This window comes from Protomyctophum parallelum (assembly GCF_964188405.1).
Source record: "Protomyctophum parallelum genome assembly, chromosome: 19".
Classification (NCBI taxonomy): Eukaryota; Metazoa; Chordata; class Actinopteri; order Myctophiformes; family Myctophidae; genus Protomyctophum; species Protomyctophum parallelum.
In genome coordinates this window covers 22,600,293-22,626,806 of record NC_139717.1, presented here as the reverse complement: position 1 = coordinate 22,626,806, position 26,514 = coordinate 22,600,293, and the positions used below count along the sequence as shown (strand labels likewise).

The window sequence follows — 26,514 nt, the reverse complement described above, 5'->3', positions numbered from 1 at the left end:
ACCCCTCACAAACTAGTGGGGCAAAATTAAAAGCAGCTTAGATTTTGCATTTGTACAAGGTAAGAGTGGTTCTGAGGCACAAACGTTGCTCTTTGCGACCTAAATGTTTGGGCTACTACCAACATCCACACAGCATGGCCGTGTGAACTCTTATCCAACGACACACAAACAAAATATTCTTTAGTTTTGGGTCTGAGAGGCTAAATGTCATCAGATGGTGGTCCGTGGCCCAAATGCTGAATAAATAAACATTGGGCACCGATGTGTATAAGTAAAGTAAGGCACTGATCTTAAAGCTAACAGTTTTAACAACACCTGCAAACACTCTCACCTGTTGATCAGCTTCTTGTAGAAGTGTTTGTGTTTCTTTGTTTAGTTTTTCACCAGCTGGTAAAAACACCGTCGACTCGACTCTCAATAACTCCATCATGTCAATGAAAGTTACATTCCTACTCCCGAGGTGTTTAATATTAAAACAAACGGCTTGTTCTCTAACAAACACTATAGCGGCGTGTTTGTAAGTGACTGTGTGTGTGTGTGTGTGTGTGTGGTGGTGGTGTGACCAAGAGGAGGCGCGCGCCGCGCACGATCTGATGACTTAAATACATGCACGTGCGTTATTATGGATCCCACCTCAGCTCAAGCCCTCCCCTCCCTCCCCCTCCCCTCCCCTCACGCTTAGAACCCCTACTGCAAAGACGCGCACACGCACGCAGGAGCGCACGCACACGCGCTTATTTTATTTTTTATTTATTTGTATTGAATGACTGACCGGCTGCATTGAAGGCCTGCCTATATGACTCAACTTTTAACGTTTGAAATAGTTTATAATTGTTTTAAAAATGTTATTGATATGTATCTAGGCATACATATATGAATTAAAATTGAACAAACAATATATATTTTATTTTACGGTCATTTGAATTCTAATTTCGTATTTGACAAACATGTATTCAGAATACGGTTTGGTGTTCTGAAAACTGTTTGTCAAATATATAAATGGTAAATGAAAACGAAAAATGAATATGGTTAGTTTTTTCTGAATACTGTTTAGAAATTTGTTCATTAAAAACTTAGAAATAGGTATTTAAAACGAAAATAAATATAAACCGATTCTAGATTTTCGTTGGTGTCTTTCGAAACAGAATTAAGAATTCAAAACAAGACGTATGTAGGGCGTTCGGAAATAGCGCACTGAGCGACTCAACCGTTGAGTCGCTCAGTGCGCTATTTCCGAACGTCGCTGCGACTGCACTGTGCAATGCAAACTAATAGGCAAGTGCGCTCCCGGGGCGGTCGCGGATAGTTGGCACATGAAATGAAGGCTTGCCTTTGTTGCCATCTAGTGTTCATCTTGTTGCCATCTTTTTCACCCAATCACAATTTTTCACTTTTCTTTGTAGGGGATTTGGAGACTGTAGTTCGATTCCCCCTCATGGAAGATGTATCCATAGTTAAAGTTAGTTATTGATCAGTTAACTGCCTGGTAATGTAAAATGTAAAGTTATAAAACCCATGTTTTTTTTGTTTTTTGTTTTTTTTCAAATCCTCAAAAATGATGAAAAACGGCGTGCTATAGTATGCCATACGGTATGGGCTATAGCCCATGTTCAAAAATGATGAAAAACGAGGATAAAAAAAATATCAAAAATTAAAAAAACGATGGGCTATAACCCATGTTTTTTTTTTTTTCAAATCCTCAAAAATGATGAAAAACGGCGTGCTATAGTATGCCGTACGGTATGGGCTATAGCCCATGTTCAAAAATGATGAAAAACGAGGATAAAAAAATAAAAAAACGATGGGCTATAACCCATGTTTTTTTTTCTCATTTTTTTCAAATCCTCAAAAATGATGAAAAACGGCGTGCTATAGTATGCTGTACGGTATGGGCTAAAGCCCATCGTTTTTGTTTTTTTTTAATTTTTTTCAAATCCTCAAAAATGATGAAAAACGGCGTGCTATAGTATGTCGTACGGTATGGGCTATAGCCCATGGTCAAAAATGATGAAAAACTAGGATAATTCTTTTTTTCAAAAAATCTAAAAACGATGGGCTATAACCCATCGTTTTTTCTTTTTTCATTATTTTCAAATCCTCAAAAATGATGAAAAACGGCGTGCTACAGTATGCCGTACGATATGGGCTATTAGACAAGCGTCTAAAAATGGGATAAAAAACGTCTAAAAATAGACGTGTTTTAGACGTCTATTTTTAGACGTTTTTTATCCCATTTTTAGACGCACGTCTAATAGCCGGCTTTTGCTCAGTGGTATGGTCAAAAATGATGAAAAACGAGGATTCATTTTTCAAATCCTCAAAAAAGTTAGTTATTGATCAGTTAACTGCCTGGTAATGTAAAATGTAAAGTTATAAAACCCATGTTTTCTTTTTTTCTTTTTTTTCAAATCCTCAAAAATGATGAAAAACGGCGTGCTATAGTATGCCGTACGGTATGGGCTATAGCTCATGGTCAAAAATGATAAAAAACGAGGATAACAAAAAAAAAAAATCAAAAAACGATGGGCTATAACCCATGTTTGTTTTTGTTTTTTGTTTTTTTCAAATCCTCAAAAATGATGAAAAATGGCGTGCTATAGTATGCCGTACGGTATGGGCTATAGCCCATGGTCAAAAATGATGAAAAATGAGGATATTTTTTTTTTTCAAAAAATCAAAAAAAGATGGGCTATATAACCCATCGTTTTTGATTTTTGTTTTAGTAATAGTCTCTTGAATAGTTTTCATTTAGTTTTAGTCACATTTTTGTCACCTGGAATGTCTTAGTGTTAGCCTTGTTTTAGTCGACTAAATGTCGTAATATTTTAATACTAAAATGTGCCTTGATGCCGTCGTAATGACAGATTTTACAATTGCTGAAAATAGCCGATCTACAAGCTCGAGCTTGTAGATCTGCCATTTTCAGCATGCAAATTGTAAAATGACTTATACTGGATCTCTTGTCCACAAGTCCCTTCCTAACATTGGATCTCTTGTCCACTAGTCCCTTCCTAACATTTTAGTCTAGTTTTGATCTGTTGATGAAATTGTCAGTATATTTAGTTTTAGTCATCGTAGCTTAGTTTCCATTTAGTTTGGTCGACGGAAACCGTGTGTGTGTGCGTGCGTGCGTGCTATTCCAATGTTACTCAAATCTATCTGTATACTTCAAATTCCCTATCTCTCTCTCTCTGTGACATCAGTCATGACGTCATAGTCGTCTATGTGACATATGGATTGCGTATGACTCCTAGGTTGGGGAAGTCTTGGTGTGATCACAGCCCTCTCTGGCTTCCATTATAAAATCGCAGTACATATTAATAAAAGTATAAACACATGTGAAAACAATCCCAAGGAGGTACTTCTGTGGCCTACCGACAGCCGCGTGTGTGTAAAAAGGATGGTGCTGATCTGTAGTACTCGCAGTGAGGTGTATGTTTGATGGACACAAACTCTCAGCATCTTGCAGAGCCTCGTCATAAATAAACAATAAAAAACCCACAAAGTTAACAAAAACACTGGCAGTCCTCCTGTACAACATCCGTTTCCTGAAGTTCTGTTCCATAAGTGTCCGTTCCTTTGCCCCAAGCAACTCTCTGTTTCTACATTAATTCCCTGGGCGTATATGATTTAATGTTACAGATCTTGGCAACCATCACAGTTTGCCTATAACGTGCATACAGTATTTCCCTGTACGATGCTTTCTAGTTCCTGGTGGATATCACTGAACACACACCCCTGTGCATGTGAATGAACAAAGCGTTTTATGGACGGCTGATCTCCTAATCTTCCCCTTTTCGTCTTTCCTTTGTTCCCTGCAGTTTTCATGTTTCCCTTGTGGGCATCGTCGATTCATTTCAGTGGGCTGTTGCTAAACGTCTGTTGCTGTTTCAATGAAAAGGAAGGGAGGACGCACACTGTTTCTCTGCTCCCAGGAACATTTTATTAGTACAACGTTTCGACCCTTACGGGTCTTCATCATACTGACAAAGACCCGTAAGGGTCGAAACGTTGTACTAATACAAATTCTCTGGGAGCAGAGAAACAGTGTGCGGACATCCCTTCCTTTTCATTGTGCGTCCTTTTGGATCCTATCTCTGTTGCTGTTGGTTCGTCATGGTCGCCAGCTCCCACCTGATGTTGTGGGGGAGTCCCGACTGCTCCAGAACGTACTGCATGACCGCCTGCATGCTCAACGTCTTCAGGGTGGGTCGTAAGTCCAGGAGGTACAGGTTGTCGTACATGTCGGTGTCGTCGTCCAGATCCTCAACATCCACCGGGACGGCCATGAAGCGGCACCCGCCGAAGAGGATGACGCGGTCTCCCACCGCGCAGCAGCACATCCTCGACATCCACGAGCGCGGGACCTTCCCCTTGGCCTCCACCTCCGTCCAGGAGGAGGTGTCCGGGCTGAACTTCCACAGGTCGTTGAAGGTCCGGCCCAGGATGTAGTTGTGGCCGCCGAATATGTACAGCTCTCCGTTGAAGGCGAAGGCCGAGTGGCCTTCGCGCTCCCCCGGGACGAACGGCTCGGAAGACGTCCTCGGCCAGTAGTCGTTGTCGTAGTACGGGCCTTCGTAGAGGTGTTCTTCGTCGTCGTGGTGGTTCAGACAGAATCTCTCTTGACTCAGCCAGCGGCTGTAGTCATCCTCGTGATATTCGTCACCGTTCCTCAGCCAGAGGTCTTGCTCGTCGTCGGCCTCCCGGCTCAGCAGGCAGTTGGGCTCGTAGAGTTCCCCGTAGAGCTCTTCGCAGAAGTCGTCGTAGAAGTCCTCTTTGTCCTCGTCCCCTGGACCCAGACAGCAGTGGTACTCGAGCTCTTGGGCCAGGAGGCAGCTGTACTCGTCGTTGGGCCCTCGGTCCAGCCAGCCGTAGGACTCCACGTCGGAGGCGGTGATGTCATGGTCGTGCTCTTCGTCGTCGTCCCCATGGCTCAGCAGGTGGTGGAACTCATCCTCGTCCGCTGAGCTCAGCCAGCAGTTTGTCTCCGTGTCGAACACGGTGATGCCGTCCTCGTCCGCCGAGCTCAGCCAGCAGTTTGTCTCTGTGTCGAACACGCTGACGCTGTTGTTGTAGTCAAACTGATCACCCTGGCCGCCAAACACGTACATCCTCGTCCCGATAATGGTGGCCGAGTGGCACTCGGACGCGGGCGCCGGCGTGCCCCGGGTGTGGAGCAGAGACCAGGCCATGGTGGCGGTGTCCAGCGTGTAGATGTCGCTGGTGTGGCACGACGTCAGGTGGACGAACCCCCCGAAGACATACATGACCTTGCCCACGACGCAGGCCGAGTGGTCACAGCGGCCCTTCGGCACGGCGCCGGAGACCTCGGGTGTGGACCACCGGTGGGCGTCGACGTCGAACGCGTACAGCACGTTGCAGAACTCCCACGTGAAGGTGACGCCGCCCCAGATGTAGATGACGTCCTCCACCAGGCCGGCCGTGTGGCGGTCGCGCCGGGAGGGCACGTCGGGGGCGCGGCGGGGGCCGCCCTCCTCCTCGGTGGCGGGGGTCGTCTGCGGGGGCAGCTTCCTCCAGCGCAGGGATACCGTGTTGAAGACGTGCACGTCGATCTGGTCGGCGGCGCTGCTCGGCCCGTAGCAGTACCCGCCGAAGGCGAACAGCCTGTGCCCCACTGCCACAGCAGCGTGGTCGTAGTCCCTCCCCGGCCCTCCTTTCAGGTGCACCGTCCAGTGCAACATTTCATGCACAGACAGTCCGTGCGTGGGTACGGGAAGTATCGTGTTCTGAAATAATAGGGTTTACTCCTCGCGCAACGCCCTTTTATGATGGCGGAGCGGCATGAATGCCACACGAACCTCGGGCCAGTCCCACATAGATAATCGGGGACGCAGTGGCGTCGCTTGAAATCCTCGAGGCCAGCCTGCAAGGACCACAGTAATATGCCCCCCTTGGCAATTTGGAAAATAGCCCATTCCGCATTGCTCTGCCCGTACATCCGTGCTCCCGACTGGGAGCAACAGAACAGATGTAAACCTTGAAGCACGTGGACCTCCCACAGTCGACGGCAACGCTGGACAGCGATGATGTCACTCCCCGGGGGTGATCTCAGATGCAAAATGCGTGGCCAACCAAGTTCTATTGCAGAGTGAGTTCGTTAGAGATTGGCTATACAGCTTTGGGCGAGTGAGGCACCCCTTGCTGGGTGCCCTAATTAATGTGCCATGTAGCAGTGTTTCCCAAACTTTTTCATGTCAAGGACCCAGAAATTGACACTTATTAGCCTGCGGACCCCCCATTTGAAAATATATGCCAGGGACCCCCATAAGAGAAGTGTTTTACGTCTCTAAGCAGTGATACTCAACCTGGGGGTTAAGGACCCCCAGTTTGACATGCATTAGGCTACAGACCCCCATTGAATCACATTTCTATCTCTGGGAATATTGTAAAATCAAAATTAATTTGAGTGTACACTCTCAAGAGTTACAGACCCATAAGGGTCCATTTGGTTCCTAATTATCATTTAGCTGGGGACCCCCTGCAACTCTCTCAAGGACCCCTAGGGGTCCCTGGACCCCACTTTGGGAACCACTGCCATGTAGGACGATATGGACATCGTGAGGCTTGTCGTTCCCTTCAGACAGTCATGCAGTGTTCGTGACTTTATTCTGTTGTTACAGTTGTGTTGTTGACACGTAACAACCTTTTGAGGGGCGCTAACCCATCCAATGCCTGGCTTTGTGTGTTCCCCGTGACGTCATGTTGCAGCCAAGTCTATGGACTTTTCGAGGGGCGCTAGCCCCTCCTATAAACAGCTACAGTATAGTGTAGATTCTGTCTTAACAAACATTAAATGCCATTGACAATGAATGGAGCATAATTTACGCCATATGTGTCTGAGCAACTCGGCTGTCGCAAGAAACCCTTGGCCAATAAGGCCAATGTTTCAAGGTTGGTATAAGGTCACTAATTGATTAGAGCGCCCCTCACATCACACGGGTGTGATTTATATGCATTAGACCACGAATCCCCATAATACTCAGCGTGTTGAAGTTTTGTCTCTTCTATTGATACGTTTAGATTGTGTCAAAGGTCATAATATGAAAATGTGTCAGTCAGATCATGAGTCTAGCTGAGTTATGTCGCACCGAGACACTTGACACATTTTGACCTGATGGTCAAGATTTACTTGAAGATTTACTTCCCAGGCTCTTCTAGATCAATAGAAAAACATTTCAGAACCGGGTTCAAATTCAAATCCGGAGGAGAAGAGGAGAGTTATAGTGCAGCTGTGATATGTTTTGTATCGATGGGGTCGTGGTTTGAGGTTTCACTGTTTATACACGGTCCGTCAGCACTCAGCAGGCCTGCGTCATTGCATTTCCTGGTCCACATTTAATGATAAAAATCCCACCTGTGTGAAGTGAAGTGAGGGGCGCTAATATATTAAAGTCTAACTCATGTTGCTATGATTAGGTGATGTAATGGTGATGTAAAACAAACGGTGTCAAAACAAACATTACATTCTCTTTCTTGTTAATGGGATTTAACGTTTGTGTTTAGGGACAAGATGACGTACATTTTCCCTTCGTTGTCAATGGCGTTTTTAAAAACAAACATTCAACTAAAAACAAACATTAAACCTGTATATGGGAGGGGCTAGCGCCCCTCAAAAATCATACCTGTGGGAGGTGAGGGGCGCTCTTATCATCTATTGCTTCATTGCTAATGGGAATTTTCTTTGTGTAGGACCGAAATAGCCAATTTGCTTGTCTACATATGACATAAATTCTCCATTCATTGTCAATGGGAAGTTGTCCGTGTAGGACAAAAATAACCGATTTGCTCAGACACGTATGACGTAAACTTTCCATTCTGAATCGACAATTGCTAAGTCAGGGGTGGGCAACTGGCGGCCCGGGGGCCACACGCAGCCCCCACATTCAGGGGTGGGCAACTGGCGGCCCGGGGGCCACACGCAGCCCCCACATTCAGGGGTGGGCAACTGGCGGCCCGGGGGCCACACGCAGCCCCCACATTCGCAGGTTAATATCAGAACGCTGATATAGTATTGATTTCAGCTGTTACAATTCCAAACATGCAAACATGACCCGCTTTAATTACTTAATGGCTAGTATTGGAATGTTATTGTCTTTTTGTGTTCAATGTAGTTATAGTAACAGTTCATAAAGTTAACATAACTATAACTAAATGCATTTGAAATTAAATAAAACGGTAACTTTTCAGGATTCCAATAAAGAAATAGCAAAACATTATTCAGGATTTCAATTCAAATATAGCAAAAATAGCTGATCTACAAGCTGCGACGCGTTTCGAGCTTGTAGATCGGCTATTTTTGCTACGACAGTAGTATGCACTGTGGCCCTCTGGAGTGAGTGTGGAAATATATAGTGGCCCTCTCCATGGTCAAAGTTGCCCACCCCTGAGCTAAGTGGTCCTTGGCCTGGCTGAAAATGAAAAACATCAAAGACCCCTGTTCTAGACTAAATAGACCATGCAGTAGTTGCGGAATCTTGATTATTTTTGTAGCTGCAACTGCTGGTTTAAATCTTTGTTATCAGCCTTTGTGTTGGTGTGTCGACTGTATTGGAGTGGCTCGTGAATTAACAACAAGCCTCGACAGTGAATTAACAAGAAGCCTCAACATGAGACATTTCAACACACGATCACGCATAATTCATAGCAAAAATAATAATGGCATTTTCCTCATGACTAATGTCATGATGCAAATGCTGAAATGACTTCAACATTCCGACCACAAATTGAAATTCATAAATGATTAAGCCAGTATTCCATATTGTTTTGGTGACCATATTCAAAATAGTCAAGTAAATGTACCTCAAAAGTGTACTCAAGTACATTATTTGAGTAAGTTAACTAAATGTACTTAATATTATAGTTGCTTTCCTGGATTCCTCCACTGGGTACGTAGTAGGTAAACACTGCTCTATCCAGCTGTCTATGTAATGTGATTATGTGAGCTCTGTAGTAAACATCCACAAGAGGGCAGTGTTGGCCCAGGCAACATGTGTAGAACAAAGTACATCAGAGAATTAATTTCTTATAGAACATTTTAGAAGTAGGCAATTGATCAATTCACAACTCTAATACATTGTTTTTATAATCAACTATTTAATTTTATGTATATATTTGTTTATTTAACAGGGACAATACAAAGCAACAATGTGTTAAAGTTATAAAAACATATATATATATCTACAAGCTTGTAGACCTAAGTTTTGCTATTAAAAAAGAAGACATTTATTTTTATCAGTTATGTTTTATAATGGATTAAATCGATTAGTTGTGCAGAGGCAGAAAGCCACATTTGCAGCCCAGCCAATCAAAAGCATATCAAAATGTTGTAATTCAGAAATCAGGGAAAGAGACACCAAAACAGTTTGAGAACCTCTGAAAACTATCAACGACACAGAAAACGAACAACTAGGTCTGAATAAAACCTAACCTGGATGAAGTAATCTAGCACATTATGTAATAGAATAAAATCTCTGAGACGACTTTATTTTGTATTTATTTTTTATTAATAGTAAAAAGACAGAATACAACAGGTATTTAGATAAGCACTTTAAACCCTTCTTTGACTGAGGTAAGGCTCTATACTCGGTCCCCTCCTTTTTATAATGTAACAAAGCTAAAGCTGCTCAATGTCTAAATAACCTGCGATGCTAGAAGGTAATATTATTCAAATTATAACGAAAAGCTGCCAAAATAAAACGGCTAAATGAGGCCAACTGCAAAAATATATATACAAAAATAAATCAATTTAACCACTGGAATAGTTGCTGTCAGGCAGAAACCTGCCTGACCATATTTCAACTTGTTTACATTTGTAAAATAATGTCTTATCATACAAGAGTGTCACACACAAGTAGTGAAAATAGCCCATTTACAAGGTGTTGTGAGCTTATAGGTCGGCTATCTTCACTATTTAAATAGTTTTTAAGAAGAGTTTTTGGACTTCCGCCCGACAGCAACAATGATTTTTTTTGTCAATGTTCTACAAGGCCTATTTCTTCAGTTGGATCCCCAACTTACTGTGGTCCTCCCCACACAACAACAACAATAATAATTCCCACATGTCACACAACTCAGTAAACACTCTAATAAAAACCCATTAAGACCTGAGGCCAATTCTACAAATGCCTTCTAAACCAGTTAAAAATGATAAAAGAAAAAATATTTTCAAACAAGTAATAATATGTCAAACAGCAGATGTACAAGCTCATGGTACATCACAAAGTGATGTGCTGAATATCTGCTATTTTTTAAATAGCCTCAACGCTAAAACATAAGATGACACATAATCCATGATTTCAAATGCAACGGTAATTCTGCACAATCAGAGGCTACATCAAGAGCCGTCCACATCAATAATTAAAGATAAACACATATAGTATCTATTCTATAACATAAAACTATAACGACAAGTATGTGATCAACCACACTGATGAAAGTGGAAGAAAAGAAAGGGTCCTGTAAAAATGTTGAACATATTGAAAAATGTAGACATATTGTATGCTAAAAGGATAACAATAGTTAAAGTCTGGGGGACAACTCAAAAGTTGTTTTTATACTCTGAATGACGTCAACATTTAGTTATTATCGCTTCCCTTTACAACTAAAGGTCCGGAAGTCGAAAGGAACATGCGCTTAAAACCCATTTAGACCTGAGGACGATTCTACAAATGTCTTCTAAAAAATGTCTTTCTGAAAAAACCTATGTTTCTATGTCAATGGTTCTCAAACCTTTTCATGTCAAGGACCCCCAAACTTATATGTAATTGGCCTCCGACGGCCATCTCAAAATATGTTGTTCCAGGCACCCCACCCCCCCCCCCAGAAGCACATTCAGCATTGATACAATCATTAACATAATTTAACTTAGAATAAAAATGTGATCTAGGTAAGTCACCAACAAAAGCTAAACGGATTTAGATGGAAAAAAAGAAAGACAGCATTTTTGTCTGGAGCTGTCTTGGGTTTCTCCAACAAAAACCCTGACAAATTCATCCTTGCCTGTTATTGACTCCTTGTGGGCCAATACTTAAATACCACCAAATCCCTACTTCATATAGCTATAACGTTGATTGGCAACAATGGCATGGTCTAAAACTGGTGCTCTGCCTCATTCTGGACGTCATCGGGTCCAGGGACCCTTTGGGGTCCAAATGGACCTTTATGTTACACTGTAACTCTTCAGAGTGCACCCATAAAGAGTCCATTAAGAGTCACATTAACACAGAGGGTTCTACAGTGTAGAGTGGGCCCCAGGGAAACTTTGAATGGTTGAGAACCGCTGGTTTTAAATAGACAAGAGGGGTTGCTGCAGTCCCCCCTTATTATTCTGTGAATATAATAAGTACAACTCTGCTACAGTAAAGCATGAGGTCAGTCCGCTGCTCTTCCCAGGTTGGCAGAGGAAGTGTAAGCGCCCAGGATTACATTATTAGATAATTGACACTGGGTGGGAAAAATGGGTTGCAAAATTGTGGGATAAAATTTTGAGAAAGAAAACAACTCTTCTACAGTACTCCATGGTGTCTTCTCTTGGCCATGTTTTACAGCATCTTCATTTACCACCTAAAACGTGAAACGGAGATACAGTGACTGCCACGGAATACAATTACAGTTTCTATATAACGTATGAGGTCACAGCATGAACGCACAGCTAGACATACTGTACTATAGCAGCCTTAGCTTTTTGGTAAATAAAATATCTTACCAAGAGACGTCCCTGGTTTGACCAGAGAATAAACTGCATCCTCAGTTTGCTGTGGAGCTGGATTCTGTGAATGGAAAATAATACGCAGAACATGTTGTTAGCAGAACAAAGTAGTGCATTTGCATAATATGCATTATGTTGATTATCAGTCTAGTAATTACACATTTTAGAGGAACACTTAACTCATGTTCAACCATATCTTCATATAATTGGTCCTCACTCATTTTCATTATAAGATGACACCATTTGGCCAAAGACACTGCCCCCGCTGCCACCCTTAGATCTCCACATGGAGCTGACCTGTTCTGACATTCCATATCTTGATCAGAGATCATCACACCCTGTACACTCGAGATACGCTCCAAATATGGCCAGTGCATGCGACCTCGCCCTCAGCCGCCTTACTGGTCCTATAGGTGGATAATGTATTCTATACCTTATGGTATGTATTTTTATACCCTTCTTATTCTATTATAGGTGGGTATGTATGTTTCACCTACCTTTCTTGTTGGCTTCAGTTTTGTCTTGGTAATTCACCTGGGCGTAGGTCACATCTGGTGCTCCTGCTACTCCTGCAACGCGCGCACACGCACACACACGCACGCACGCACGCACGCACGCACACACACACACACACACACACACACACACACACACACACACACACACACACACACACACACACACACACACACACACACACACACACACACACACACACAGAGATTACTACAGTGTCACTGTTGAATTCATGGCGAGTCATATTCCAAATGTGACGGGAGCATGCAGTGAATTGACACTCTGTGCTTTATAGACCCCATTAATCTTTATTTCTCGGCTGAAAACGCCATGGCGCTCACCTTGCCTAAAAGCGCTTCCAGGCGCGTGAGTTGAAATATTTTAGTACAGCTTTCGCGCAGGCAGGGAAAAGGAGCAACCTTCAAGTTGCTGGAGTTCCCTAAAAACCTGGCGCTCCCATATTACAAACAATTAAAAACATGGACTACTCTCAGGAAAGAGAAGTCTTACACTATACCTTTAGCTTTGTTTTGGTTTTTAACCTCGGAGTAGATCACACCTGGCTCTGCTGGTCCTGTAAACACATACACACACACACACACACACACGTGCACGCACACGTCAGAGAGTAATGTTAGGATTCCAAACCATTTGGCCCGTGATTCCTACATAATCAAAGCAGTTATTGAGGATTTAACATACTGTATGTTCAGCGAAACATTCATGCAGAATAAATTATAAATAATGCAATGTAAAGGATCCAGTCTTCACCTCGATGTTTAGCTAACTAAACATACAAGTATACAGGTATATGTATTTATTTACATGTATTGTGAATGCACAACGAGACGAGAGCGCTGCTATTCCTCATCCAGATCGGCTATTTTAGCTGTTTGTGAGGACGCACACATCAGCCGCTCGTTAATATGTGGCAAAGCCGCAGAATTTTTTTATTATATTGAGGGTCGGCTTGGCACTTTTTGGCACATTTTGTTGCCCCCCTCGGCGTGTTGCCCTACTTGCAGTGCGTACTGCGCGTATAGGTAGTGACGGCACTGTATATTAAAGTACTCCAAGAGTCAAGCTCGAGACACTGCTAGTGACGCACGCACACTGGACAACCCCAGCTAATGAGCAGGGTCGGTCAGTGCGGACACTCGGCACGCCTGGGGCGCAACGCACCAAATCTTCGACAACGACGAGAGGGCGCACCAGTGCGCTCATGTGTGAATTTCCGAACGCACCCTTCTTCGTGTTGCATTTATTTTGTTTGTTTTTTCTCCAGTTGACTCACCCCTCTTCTTGAGTAAGTTTTTGAGTTCAATCTGTGAATATGTCACATCACTGGACTCAGCTGCGGCCTTGTCTGAAAGACAGGACATCAGCAAAATTAAATACTTTAAATTAATGTAATGCTAACCATATTAATGTCATATTGGTCCAACAGCTGCCTCTTTGAAAATACACATTTTAAATTAGCATGTGTTATCATGAAGTACTCCATGTCCTACTGTAACATTTCAGTTAGTTGACAACTTTATTAATGTATCTGCTTGCTTGTGTTAATAATGCCTGGTTGTATACCTGAGTGAGTGAGTGAGTGCGTGAGTGAGTGAGTGAGTGAGTGAGTGAGTGAGTGAGTGAGTGAACATGCAGTGAATGCAGTGAAAACGCCATGGCGCTCACCTTGCCTAAAAGCGCTTCCAGGCGCGTGAGTTGAAAATATTTTAGTACAGCTTTCGGGCAGACCTGAGTGAGTGAGTGAGTGAGTGAGTGAGTGAGTGAGTGAGTGAGTGAGTGAACATGCAGTGAATGCAGTGAAAACGCCATGGCACTCACCTTGCCTAAAAGCGCTTCCAGGCGCATGAGTTGAAAATATTTTAGTACAGCTTTCGGGCAGACAGGGAAAAGTGCGCCAGCGCAAGGTAAAAAGCCCAGAGCAACCTTCAAGTTGCTGGAGTTCCCAAAAAACGTGGCGCTCCCATGTTATAAACAATTAAAATCATGGACTACTCGACTAAAAAATCTTTGTGGAAACTTTGTGGTCTACACTTGCACTATACCTTTCTTGTTGTTGGCTTTAGCTTTGTCTTGGTAGTTAACCTGGGCGTAGGTCACACCTGGTGCTGCTGCTCCTTCTGTAACACAGGCACACGCACACACAGATAGTGTCACTGTTGAATTCATGGCGAGTCATATTCCAAATGTGACGGGAACATGCAGTGAATTCACCGTTTGACACTCTGCGCTTTATAGACCCTGTTGAGCTTTATTTCTTGGCTGAAAACGCCATGGCGCTCACCTAAAAGCGCCTCCAGGCACGTGAGTTGAAAATATTTTAGTACAGCTTTCGGGCAGGCAGGGAATAGTGCGCCAGTGCAAGGTAAAAAGCCCGGAGCAACCTTCAAGTTGCTGGAGTTCCCAAAAAACCTGGCGCTCCCATATTACAAACAATTAAAAACATGGACTACTCTCAGGAAAGAGAAGTCTTACACTATACCTTTAGCTTTGTTTTGGTTTTTAACCTCGGAGTAGGTCACACCTGGCTCTGCTGGTCCTGTAACACATACACACGCACGCACACGTCAGAGAGTAATGTTAGGATTCCATACCATTTGGCCCGTGATTCCTTCATAATCAAAGCAGTTATTGAGGATTTAACATATGTTCATGCAGAATAAATTATAAATAATGCAATGTAAAGGATCCAGTCTTCACCTCGATTTTTTGCTAACTAAACATACAAGTATACAGGTATATGTATTTATTTACAATGTATTGTGAATGCACTTCCTCATCCAGATCGGCTATTTTAGCTGTTTGTGAAGACGCACACATCAGCCGCTTGTTATTATGCGGCAAAGCCGCAGATTTTTTTTTTATATTGAGGGTCGGCTTGGCAATTCCAAGAGTCAAGCTCGAGACACCGCTAGTGACGCACGCACACTGGACAACCCCAGCTTATGAGCAGGGTCGGTCAATGTAGACACTCGGCACGCCTGGGGCGCAACCATAGACTGTAAAAAAAATAGGGCACAACGCACCAAATCTTCGAACGACAACACACCGAGTGCACCGAATAAACAAACGACAAGAGGGCGCACCATTGCACTCGAACGCACCCTTCTTCATGTTGCATTTATTAAGGGACCAAGAAGACACGCAGTGACTTTGGTCACTTCTTGTTTTTGTAGTTTTTTTTCTTCTTCTTCTCCTTCCGCCAAAAATAGCTGTTCTGACTGAACCGTGCAGTCGCTTTTCGTGAAACTCGGTAATCTGGTAGAGGGCCATGCCAAACGGTGACTATGTGAAGCCCATGACCATTGGCCAAATGGTGGCGCTATAGCACTGAAATTGAAAATGAAGTTGAAAATGCAAACTTTGAACGTACATATCTCATGAACCATTTGACCGTTGGCTATGACACTTTGATACACATATGTGTCTCCTCATGCCGAACAACTTCCATATTCTTACTTTTGACCTCTGACCTTTAGATTACCCACCAATTTGAATTATATGAAAACCATTTAAAATGTATCTCCTCCCAGAATCTTTGATCAAAATGCACAAAAACGTCTACACTTGAACTTTGAACTTATACGAACAAAAAATCGTAACAGATTTCTTTTAAGTGAAAAAATGAAGTTTTTATGAGCCAATAAAAAAATTCTGTCTTGTGAAACCTCTCATGCAACCAATACGTCTTCCAAATACGGTTGGCAGAGCTAATGCCTATACTGCATGTTACTGTATAGAATGAGTCAACTGACAGAGTCTGCTTAGCTCAGTCGGTAGGGCTCTCACCTTTGGACCACAGGGTCACTGGTTCAAATCCGGGTAGTGACAACTCAGCCTGTGATTCTTATTTGTGCATATTGTTCTCTCTCTTTCTCCATCTCTTTCTCCACCCCCCCCCTCTCTCTCTCTCTATCACTAGGACATCACAATAATAGAGATACTAGTAACTGTAATAGAGTAATAAGTCTAATAGTGTAATAGTGTAATAGTGTAATAAGTGTAATAGTGTAAAAGTAGTGCAATAGTGTAATAGTGAAATTGTGTATTACGTCTAAATTTGTAAAAGTGTAATAGTGTAGTAGTGTAATAAGTGTAATAGTGTAAAAGTAGTGCAATAGTGCAATAAGTGGAATAGTGTAATAAGTGTAATAATGTAATAGTGTAATAAGTGTAATAGTGTAATTAGTGTATTAGTGTAATAGTGTAATAGTGTAATAAGTGTAATAGTGTAATAGTAGTGTAATAGTGTAATAAGTGTAATAGTGTAAATAGTCTATTTAGTGTAATAGTAGTGTAATAGTGTAATAAGTGTATTTAGTGTATTAGTGTAATAGTGTAATAGTGTAATAAGTGTAATAGTGTAATAGTAGTGTAATAGTGTAATAAGTGTAATAGTGTAATAGTAGTGTAATAGTGTAATAAGTGTAATAGCGTAATAGTGTAATAAGTGTAATAGTGCAAAAGTGTAATAGTGGTGTAATAGTGTAATAAGTGTATTCTGTCTTCTCTCTCTCTCCACCCCCCCTCTCTCTGTCTCTCTCTCCACCCCCCCTCTCTCTGTCTCTCTCTCTCCACCCCCCTCTCTCTCCACTCTCTCTCTGTCTCCACCCTCTCTCTCTGTCTCCACACTCTCTGTCCTCTCTCTGTCTCCACACTCTCTGTCCTCTCTCTGTCCTCTCTGTCTCCACACTCTCTGTCCTCTCTCTGTCTCCACCCTCTCTCTCTGTCTCCACACTCTCTGTCCTCTCTCTGTCTCCACACTCTCTGTCCTCTCTCTGTCCTCTCTGTCTCCACACTCTCTGTCCTCTCTCTGTCTCCACACTATCTGTCCTCTCTCTGTCCTCTCTGTCTCCACACTCTCTGTCCTCTCTCTGTCTCCACAATATCTGTCCTCTCTCTGTCCTCTCTGTCTCCACACTCTCTGTCCTCTCTCTGTCTCCACACTCTCTGTCCTCTCTCTGTCCTCTCTCTGTCTCCACACTCTCTGTCCTCTCTCTGTCCTCTCTCTGTATCAACACTCTCTGTCCTCTCTCTGTCTCAACACTCTCTGTCCTCTCTGTCCTCTCTCTGTCTCCACACTCTCTGTCCTCTCTCTGTCTCAACACTCTCTGTCCTCTCTCTGTCTCCACACTCTCTGTCCTCTCACTGTCTCCACACTCTCTGTCCTCTCTCTGTCTCCACACTCTCTGTCCTCTCTCTGTCTCCACACTCTCTGTCCTCTCTCTGTCCTCTCACTGTCTCCACACTCTCTGTACTCTCTCTGTCTCCACACTCTGTCCTCTCTCTGTCTCCACACTCTCTGTCCCTGTGTCTCTCTGTCCCTGTCTCCACACTCTGTCCTCTCTGTCTCTCTCGCTCTCTCTCCACACTCTCTCTGTCTCCACCCTCTCTCTTTGTCTCCACCCTCTCTCTCTCTCTCTCTCTCTCTCTCTCTCTGTCTCTCTCTCTCTCTCTGTGTCTCTCTCTCTCTATCTCCTTGGTCCCGCCTTATCGCTGCTTGCAGCTATATTTTAGTTTGTTTTTTTCTCCAGTTGACTCACCCTTCTTCTTGAGTAAGTTTTTGAGTTCAATCTGTGAATATGTCACATCACTGGACTCAGCTGCGGCCTTGTCTGAAAGACAGGACATCAGGAAAATTAAATACTTTACATTAATGTAATGCTAACCATATTAATGTCATATTTGGCCTCTTTGAAAATACACATATTTAATTAGCATGTGTTATCATGAAGTACTCCATGTCCTACTGTAACATTTCAGTCAGTTGACAACTTTATTAATGTATCTGCTTGCTTGTGTTAATAATGCCTGGTTGTATACCTGAGTGAGTGAGTGAGTGAGTGAGTGAGTGAGTGAGTGAGTGAGTGAACATGCAGTGAATGGACACTCCCACCATGGCGCTCGCCTAAAAACGCTCCCAGGCGTGTGAGTTGAAAATGTTTTAGTACAGCTTTGGGCAGGCAGGGAAACGCACGCCGGCGCAAGGTAAAAATCCCAGAGCAACGCCAAGCTGCTGGAGTTCCCAAAAACGTGGCGCTCCCATATTATTAACAATTAAAAACATGGACTACTCTCTTGGTGGACACAGGGTCTTACACTATACCTTTCTTGTTGTCGGCTTTATCTTTGTAGTTAACCTCGGAGTGGGTCACACCTGGTTCTACTGCTCCTGTAACACACACACACACACACACACACACACACACACACACACACACACGCACATGCACGTCAGAGAGTAATGTTAGGATTCCAAACCATTTGGCCCGTGATTCATCTTAATTTCCTACATAATCAAAGGAGTTATTGAGGGTTTAACTTATGTTCAGCGAAACATTCATGCAGAATACATTATAAATAATGCAGGGATGGTCTTTTAGATGAGTCCCAGGGACATGTTATGAGTCCCACTTGATGATGTTAGGAGTCATATTTTGCCATTTTTACAAATTGCAGCATTTAACTCCCATTTCATTTTATATGGTTATAATGTGGTTATATTCATGTAGAAAACAGAAGAAGAAATTATTATTATAACTAAAGCTAGCAAAATAAACTAGAATAAAAAACAGTACAGTAGTACAGTAGTGCATCCCGTGGATGCAGAGGTCATTGTTTTATTGCGTCCTTTAACTTTGTTTTGGGATGCAAATGCACCCTATTTTAATCTCTGCAGTATTCCAAGAGTCAAGCTTGAGACACCGCTAGTGACGCACGCACACTGAACGACTCCAACTTCTGTGCAGGGTCGTCGGTCAGCGTGGCCACTCAGCACACCTGGGGCGCAACGCACCAGATCTCCGAACTATACAACACCTAATAAACAAACGACAAGAGGGCGCACCAGTGCGCTCATGTGCGAATTTCCGAACACACCCTTCTTCGTGTTTTGTTTTGTTTTTTTCTCCAGTTGACTCACCCTTCTTCTTGCTGAAGTTTTTGAGTTCAATCTGTGAATATGTTACGTCACTGGACTCAGCTGCGGCCTTGTCTGAAAGACAGGACATCAGTAAATTAAATACTTTACATTAATGTAAATGTTAACCATATTTAATGTCATATTGGTCTAACAGCTGCCTCTTTGAAAATACACATTTTAAATTAGCATGTGTTATCATGAAGTACTCCATGTCCTAGCCTACTGTAACATTTCAGTCAGTTGACATCTTTATTAATGTATCTTTACTTGTGTTCAAATAATGCCTGGTTTTATACCTGCCAATTTATTGATTGATTGATCAATGTAACCAAGGTCCACATACTGTAGTGTACAGTGTACACTGTACCAGAGGGAATGAATGAATACATTGATTCATTCATTGATTGAAGTCTCATTTTCAAAGCAGAAACAACAGTGCTAGGGTTAGTGATCAACTGCTGAGTGAGTGAGTGAGTGAGTGAGCATGTGGCTGAGTGATGATAGGCTGACCATTCTGAAGTGGGGTGTGTACATCGTCTGGACTTCCTGTCTGGTCTGCTGCGGCGTTCTGATTGGTTCCCTGGGACTCGACAGATCTACAAAGTAGCAAGCATTATGATCTACTGCTGTGGTCGTGTGGGAAGATGAGACAGAGGGTTAGGTGCAGGGACAAATTAGCCATTGGGCCAGTGGGGCCGTGGCCCAGGGGCCCTTGGCTCTCAGGGGCCCTTCAGCGAAATTGGACCGCGTGGTACTGGGGTTGACACCCTGAAAAGGGCTCCCGGGGCCCTTCATTGGCTGTTGCTTTTGTTAAATTTAGGTCAAAAAGACGAGAAAAACATGGAAAAACACAAATGCGTGCGCACGCGCCCTATGGGGGCCCTGAAAAGATTACTGGCCTTCGGCAAACAGAAGACATACAATTATTTTCAAATCACAGTATGGATCCAAGAGCAGTAATGATACACACACTGGTGTTGCTCTAGACAGATAGTTGTACATACCTGACACAACATGGACCTGGAATAAAACATAATAAAACAATATAATTAAATTGTGTTTTACGCTGTTCAGTGTCACAACAGAGGCTAAAAGGGTTTTATTAATATAATAATCAATATGTGAATATGAGTGTTTCTCACCTTTAGATTTTCTGTATTTAGATGTTCTGTTTTTAGATTTTCTGCATCGCCACAGCAGGAGCAGCAGGATGGACAGTACAGTCAGTACAGTCACAACAAGTCCTCCTATCAGACCCATATGTAGATAACTCAGTCCTGCGATCGAGAAAGACAATAGCATTTTAGTTACGGTATAACTTCATAAATAGGCCTACAGTACACATTCAGTATAGTCTACAAAAAAAACATGATGTATGGCATTTTGATGAAGATATAGGCCAAACCTTTTGATGGTTATTGCCACATGACGTACATTGCAAGATCATTTTGTTGGTGATAATAAATTGTATTTCTGCAATAAATGTTTTGTAGCATTTTTAGGTCTTCCCAGTGTGGCCTCCTCACTGGCAGGTGAGCCAGTAGGATACGGCAGCAGTGACGACACAGGAATGTTTGTGGGAAAGGAATTCATTGCCATAACAACTAAATCAAAATATATTAGGCCATAGTATAGCCACCGATTTGGCACATTTGGGACGGTGCGTCTTCCTTGGTAGCCGCCACTTGGTAGCTTATGCTGGGGAGTGTGCAAGCAAATTATGACACTGATCGGCCCATTGGTGTCCAAGACTAGCTGCTCACAGACGGACAGACGGACACACGGACGGGGATGAACACAGGCCGCCTTCCGACCGGTCTGGCAGAGATAATTACTCACCAACAGTTGTGGTCAAGGTGAGAGCATCACTGAACTGAGAGTAGTAAACTGGGTCTCCTCTCCCTCCTCTGCACCTGTAGACTCCTCCCTCGGACACTGAGATTGGTCCAGTAGAGTTCTGAACAGCCTCTGACACTGTGATTGGTCTAGTAGAGTCAGAGTAGTCAACAGGATCCTGCATGATCAGTGAGTCGTTATTTTGGTACTCGTAGTAGTAGTTCCATCCAGAACCCTCCACAGAGCAGTTCAGTGCAACACTGGCCCCTGCTGGGATGACTGTCTGCTCAGCTGTCAGTGTGGCCTTTGGTTGATCTGTTGTTCACATTAGGACATAATAGAGTATGAATGGCATTTAACTGGAATGTACATTTACTACATAAATACACAGTAGGTTATGAAAAACTCAGAGATACACATTTTAATAGTGCAGGGTTCCACACGGTCCAATTCCTGGAAATATTTTGAAATTAAAAGAAAAAAAGGTTTGTGGAAAAGTTTTGGAAATCATCAAAATTACTGGAAAAAATATATGGGTATGCATTGTTTTTGGCTATTGATTTAGTTTAAATGTTGATTGATTTAAAAAAATTCCAAAACATGTATAACATTACTCGAAAAATGTAAGATAAGTCGACGGGCTGTGTGATTGCAGCCTAATGTTTACCAGACGTGACAGAAAGAACAGATCTGCAAGCTCACAACGCGCTGCAGTGTGATCCTATGCCCATAAGAAATTGGCACAAAATTTGGAATGGAATTATACCATTCTATATTCTATGATTTATTTTTGCTACACTTCCTGTATTTGGGCATTGCACGTACAGTAGGAGTAAGATCGACTCATTATTGCACTGAATACATTCTGGAAACAATTTACGAAAGTCATTGTTAAAAATGGGTGGGAACCCTGATAGTGAGATACATGGCAAAGACCTGCTATTCAGATTCTAGAATACTAGTATCCCAAGCAAGGTACTTACCTGTTAAAGACACTGTGATGGTTTCACTGCGTTTGGAAAATTGTTGGTCATATTTGCGTTGACCTTTACACTGGTATCGACCACTGGGATTATCAGAAGGATCTAAAATGTATTCAGGGTTTTCTCTGTAAGTGTAAGACACAACTCTATCCAGCTTCAACCATGTGTATGTCCAGTCAGAAGCACTTCCTGGTAGTGTACACTTCAGAATAAGAGTCTCTCCGATGTAAGTCTCAGGCCAGTGTTTGCTGAGATCAGGAACAGGTGCCTCTGTAGAACGCATGCACGCACACACACACACACACACACACACACACGCACGCACGCACGCACGCACGCACGCACGCACGCACGCGCGCGCGCGCACGCACGCACGCACGCACACACACACACACACACACACACACACACACACACACACAAGTTGAGTGATTACTTCATTGATTAGTGTGGCTAATTCCATTGTCTATATTTTAACCCAACCTCATAACCTATATTTTATTTTATTTATAGTAGTGTACCTCTTGACATTCCTCGCTGACAGGCACCAACTCTGCTATATTTCTAACAAGTGTGGATTTGTTATTTATGCCCGGATACCCCATCTAACAATCAAGGACAGGCTTCAGACGCACCTCCTCAGGAGATCTGAACCAGTTAGGCATTAGGAACCCGTTGCAACAGCATGACCCCAGGTCGACATCAGCAAGGGCATACAGCAAAGGCATATGCTCTAACACTACTACTGTGATTAGGCCATTCTCAAATCTTTCATTTGAGTTAGGTGTTGTTCCTGTCATGCTCATTTTAGCACGGTTGGAGAGCCTTATTTTCTACCAATCAGATTACTTGGTTAATTGGAACCACCTATTGTACGCTATCATCTTATAGTGTTAGTGTTCTATAGATTGTCTATAACTCACCAGAGACAGTGATATCAACAGGGTTGCTGTACTGCGTGTAGTATGGTGGGTCTCCTCTCCCTCCTCGACACCAGTAGGTTGAGAATCTGGATGCTCTGAATGCGTAGGTTGTCTCTCTTGTCGCCTCCTTCACTGGTTCAGAGTCTTGGTTGTCTCTGTACCAGGAGATGTTCCATGAAGCTGTACTGTCTTCCACAGTACAGGTAAGAGTCACTGTATTTGATGTCAGTACACTGGTTCTGACTGACGCCAGTGTAGTTGTTGGTTTAGCTGTTATATGAGTATGACAGAAAGAAATTAATTGGTGAGTCTCAGTATTTCTCTTAACTGCTAGAATTGTAAAAAGGAAATAAGGAAATAAAATACAATCAGACAATAATAATAATAATTATAATAATTCATAATAACAACTTTGGAAAGAGGGATATTTAACAAAACACACACACAAACCACAATGAATAAGCATATTAGTAAACAATTGTAAGCATAATGGCCGAGTTTCCCAAAGAGAACATTCGTAGCGTGAGTATGTGCGGTCCTTACGTGCGATCTGCTGCGAATGGTGCCCTACGTTACAGATGTTTCCCGTAATCGCCTCTCTCACAACAGGCTACAATGTACCTAAAATGTTTTTTTTTTTACCAATATGTTGCATTGTACAGCAGCGCAAACTGAAGCCGAGACATAGTTATATGAGCTGACGTTCCTAAATGGACTGTCACAGACGATCCGATAATCTTAAAAAATATCTAAAGAAATATAGCTGTTAGCTAGATGATGCTGAAAGTTTAGAGATGTTAGTTTAGAGATTAAGAAAGACTCGCCACACACATATCGCTGCAAAGGGTCTTAAAGTGCCCCAGGTCAGTCTTTCAAACTGCTGTGTAGGACAGTTGTGCGTACGCTAAGAATGCTTTCGGGATACGGGTTTGCTTCTAAATGGCTTTGTATGGGAGGCCTTATGAACTGTTTCCCGAAGCCAGTTAAGGAGACACGTAAGGCTGTGTTCTTGAGAATCTACCCAAGTAGTGTTTCCCGAAGCCAGTTAGGTTGCACGTAATGCCAAATGAAGGTAGCCTGCGGGGTCTTTGGGCTGGATCCAGGTTAAAACGAAGCGGTTTGGGAAACAGCTTACCTACCATGTGTGCATACACTACACACAACCTAAAATCCCATTGGGAAACTCAGCCATTGTCAGTAGTGAGTATAAGTGATGATGTCACTTACTTGATACCGTCAAGGTAACTTTATCACTTTTTTCACAACCATAGTTAAACCATCATATTAATGTTGTAAAGAATCATGAACATAATGTCAGTGAGGAAGTGATGATATGAATTACCTGATACCATCAAGGTGATTTTATCTCTTTTCACAACCAGGTTATCCTCTGTAAGACGACCGGTACACTGGTATTCACTGTCCGTTGTGCTGAGTGGCGTTGTTTGAAATACATAACGACTCTGACCAGAGTAGCTGTTAAAGTAAGCTCTATCTTTGTGTATTGTATAAGACCAGAGCTTTCCTTCTCCCATGTCACATGTGAACGTAACAGTCTCTCCAGTAAATGCTGGGTTGGGCAGAACGGTCAGAACAGCTGGAGGTCTCTCTACACAAACACATGGATCAATAATGTGTTATGATTAAGACCATGCAGTAGAATATAGTGGAACAGAGTAGCGCAGTGGGCATGGTTTTCTGGTTCCACTGAAAGATCACCTATTCATTCTTCCCATAGAGATTTGCAAAAATATTTATATTAATTATTTTAAAGGAGCATTCAGTGATTTGAGTGATTTGGAAACCCCCCGGTCCACCCAGATAACAAGATGTGCACATGCACGCACTACAGTGGGGAAACACACAACAGGCCAACAGCACGCACATCCTGATTGGATGTGCTGTCCCCGCCCCGCCCGGACAGAATCAAAGGTTTTATGGGCAGGATTCACCAGGATCCTGGATTGCTTGATTCCAGGCTTAAAATACTTGGTCTAAATATTTTTATATAAGTATCTTTGGGAAAGAATGAATGGCCAATTTCTTCAGTGGAACCAGAAAACCACACCCACTGCTATGCCCTGAAATAGTGTGTGTGTAACTCACCAGAGACAGTGATCTGAACCGTGTTACTGTACTGTGTGTAGTATAGTGGGTCTCCTCTCCCTCCTCGACACCACCAGTAGATTATCCCTGGGTAACGGGGCCTGAATGTGTAGATTGATCCATCTGTCTTCACTGGTGTAGACTGTTGGTTGGCTCTGTACCAGAAGATGTCCCATGGAGGTATACTGTCTTCCACAGTACAGGTGAGAGTCACTCTGTCTGATGCCAGTACACTGGATCTGTCTGGGGCCAGTGTAGGCGTTGGTTTAGCTGTTATTAATGAAAGAGACATAATAGAAGTGTGTAAATACATATTGAGTCTCCCATAAGCTTGAATTAAAGAGCATCTTACACCAAAAAGAAAATATTACACCAAGAAGTAGAAACAGGACAAATTATGTAGTACAGGGAGGGACCACACTTATTGTTATTTTTTACTTGAGAGCTACATTCAAAATGACCAGCTCAACAAGATCCCACCCCTGAAAATAATTTAAATATGTCCCTTAAACATGTACCTTTGGAATTGCAGAGGTGGTGTTACATTTGTCCAAGACAAATGCACTTGGATAGAGGCCAGGCTTTTCTTTGTATTTTATTTGTAATTAATGTTAATTTGTAACATTTTTTACTGAGTTTGAACTGACAGGCCCTTTTGATGTCAATCAAGTAAGTCACCTCAATTCAAATAGTTTTTTATATAAGCACATTTTAATTAAATATGAGGGAGAGAGAGAGAGAGAGAGAGAGAGAGAGAGAGAGATATGAAATACCATATACCACAGTAATTTGTTTGATGTATATGACGTCTTATTGTTACACACACACACACACACACACACACACACACACACACACACACACACACACACACACACACACACACACACACACACACACACACACACACACACACACACACACACACACACACACACACACACACACACACACACACACACACACTGATGATGTCACTTACCTGATACCATCAAGGTGATTTTGTCACTTTTCTCAACCAGGTTATTCCCTGTAAGACGACCGGTACACTGGTATTCACTGTCCGTTGTGCTGAGTGGCGTTGTTTGAAATACATAAGGATTCTGACCAGAGTCGCTCTTAAAGGAAGCACCAGCTTTGTCTATTGCATAAGACCAGAGCTTGCTTTCTCCCATGTCACATGTGAACGTAACAGTCTCTCCAGTAAATGCTGGGTTGGGTTGCACGGACAGAACAGCTGTAGGTCTCTCTACACAAACACATGGATCAATAATGTGTTATGATTAAGACCATGCAGTAGAATATAGTGGAACAGAGTAGCGCAGTGGGCGTGGTTTTCTGGTTCCACTGAAAGATCACCTATTCATTCTTCCCATAGAGATTTGCAAAAATATTTATATGAATTATTTTAAAGGAGCATTCAGTGATTTGAGTGATTTGGAAACCCCCCCGGTCCACCCAGATAACAAGATGTGCACATGC

The 26,514-nt window shown here is 42.8% G+C and overlaps 1 protein-coding gene and 1 long non-coding RNA gene across 2 annotated transcripts; both read right to left on the bottom strand.

The window, feature by feature from the left end:
• Positions 1–12,750: 12,750 nt before the first annotated feature.
• On the bottom strand, positions 12,751–24,324 carry LOC310876861 (uncharacterized protein; the record flags this gene model as incomplete). The annotated part of the gene is made up of 10 exons (XM_083790513.1): positions 24,269–24,324; positions 21,024–21,335; positions 20,344–20,461; positions 20,189–20,206; positions 19,695–19,780; positions 19,185–19,256; positions 18,369–18,434; positions 14,308–14,382; positions 13,539–13,610; positions 12,751–12,818 (listed from the first exon to the last, which is right to left on the bottom strand). Exons 1-10 carry the CDS (start codon positions 24,276–24,278, stop codon positions 12,751–12,753), a joined length of 897 nt encoding a protein of 298 aa, XP_083646639.1. The 5' UTR covers positions 24,279–24,324.
• Positions 24,325–24,377: 53 nt separating this feature from the next.
• Positions 24,378–26,123, bottom strand: LOC310876637. Its single transcript, XR_014570740.1, has 3 exons — positions 26,015–26,123; positions 25,033–25,302; positions 24,378–24,535 (listed from the first exon to the last, which is right to left on the bottom strand). It is a non-coding gene; the product is annotated as an uncharacterized lncRNA (long non-coding RNA).
• Between the last annotated feature and the right edge of the window lie 391 nt (positions 26,124–26,514).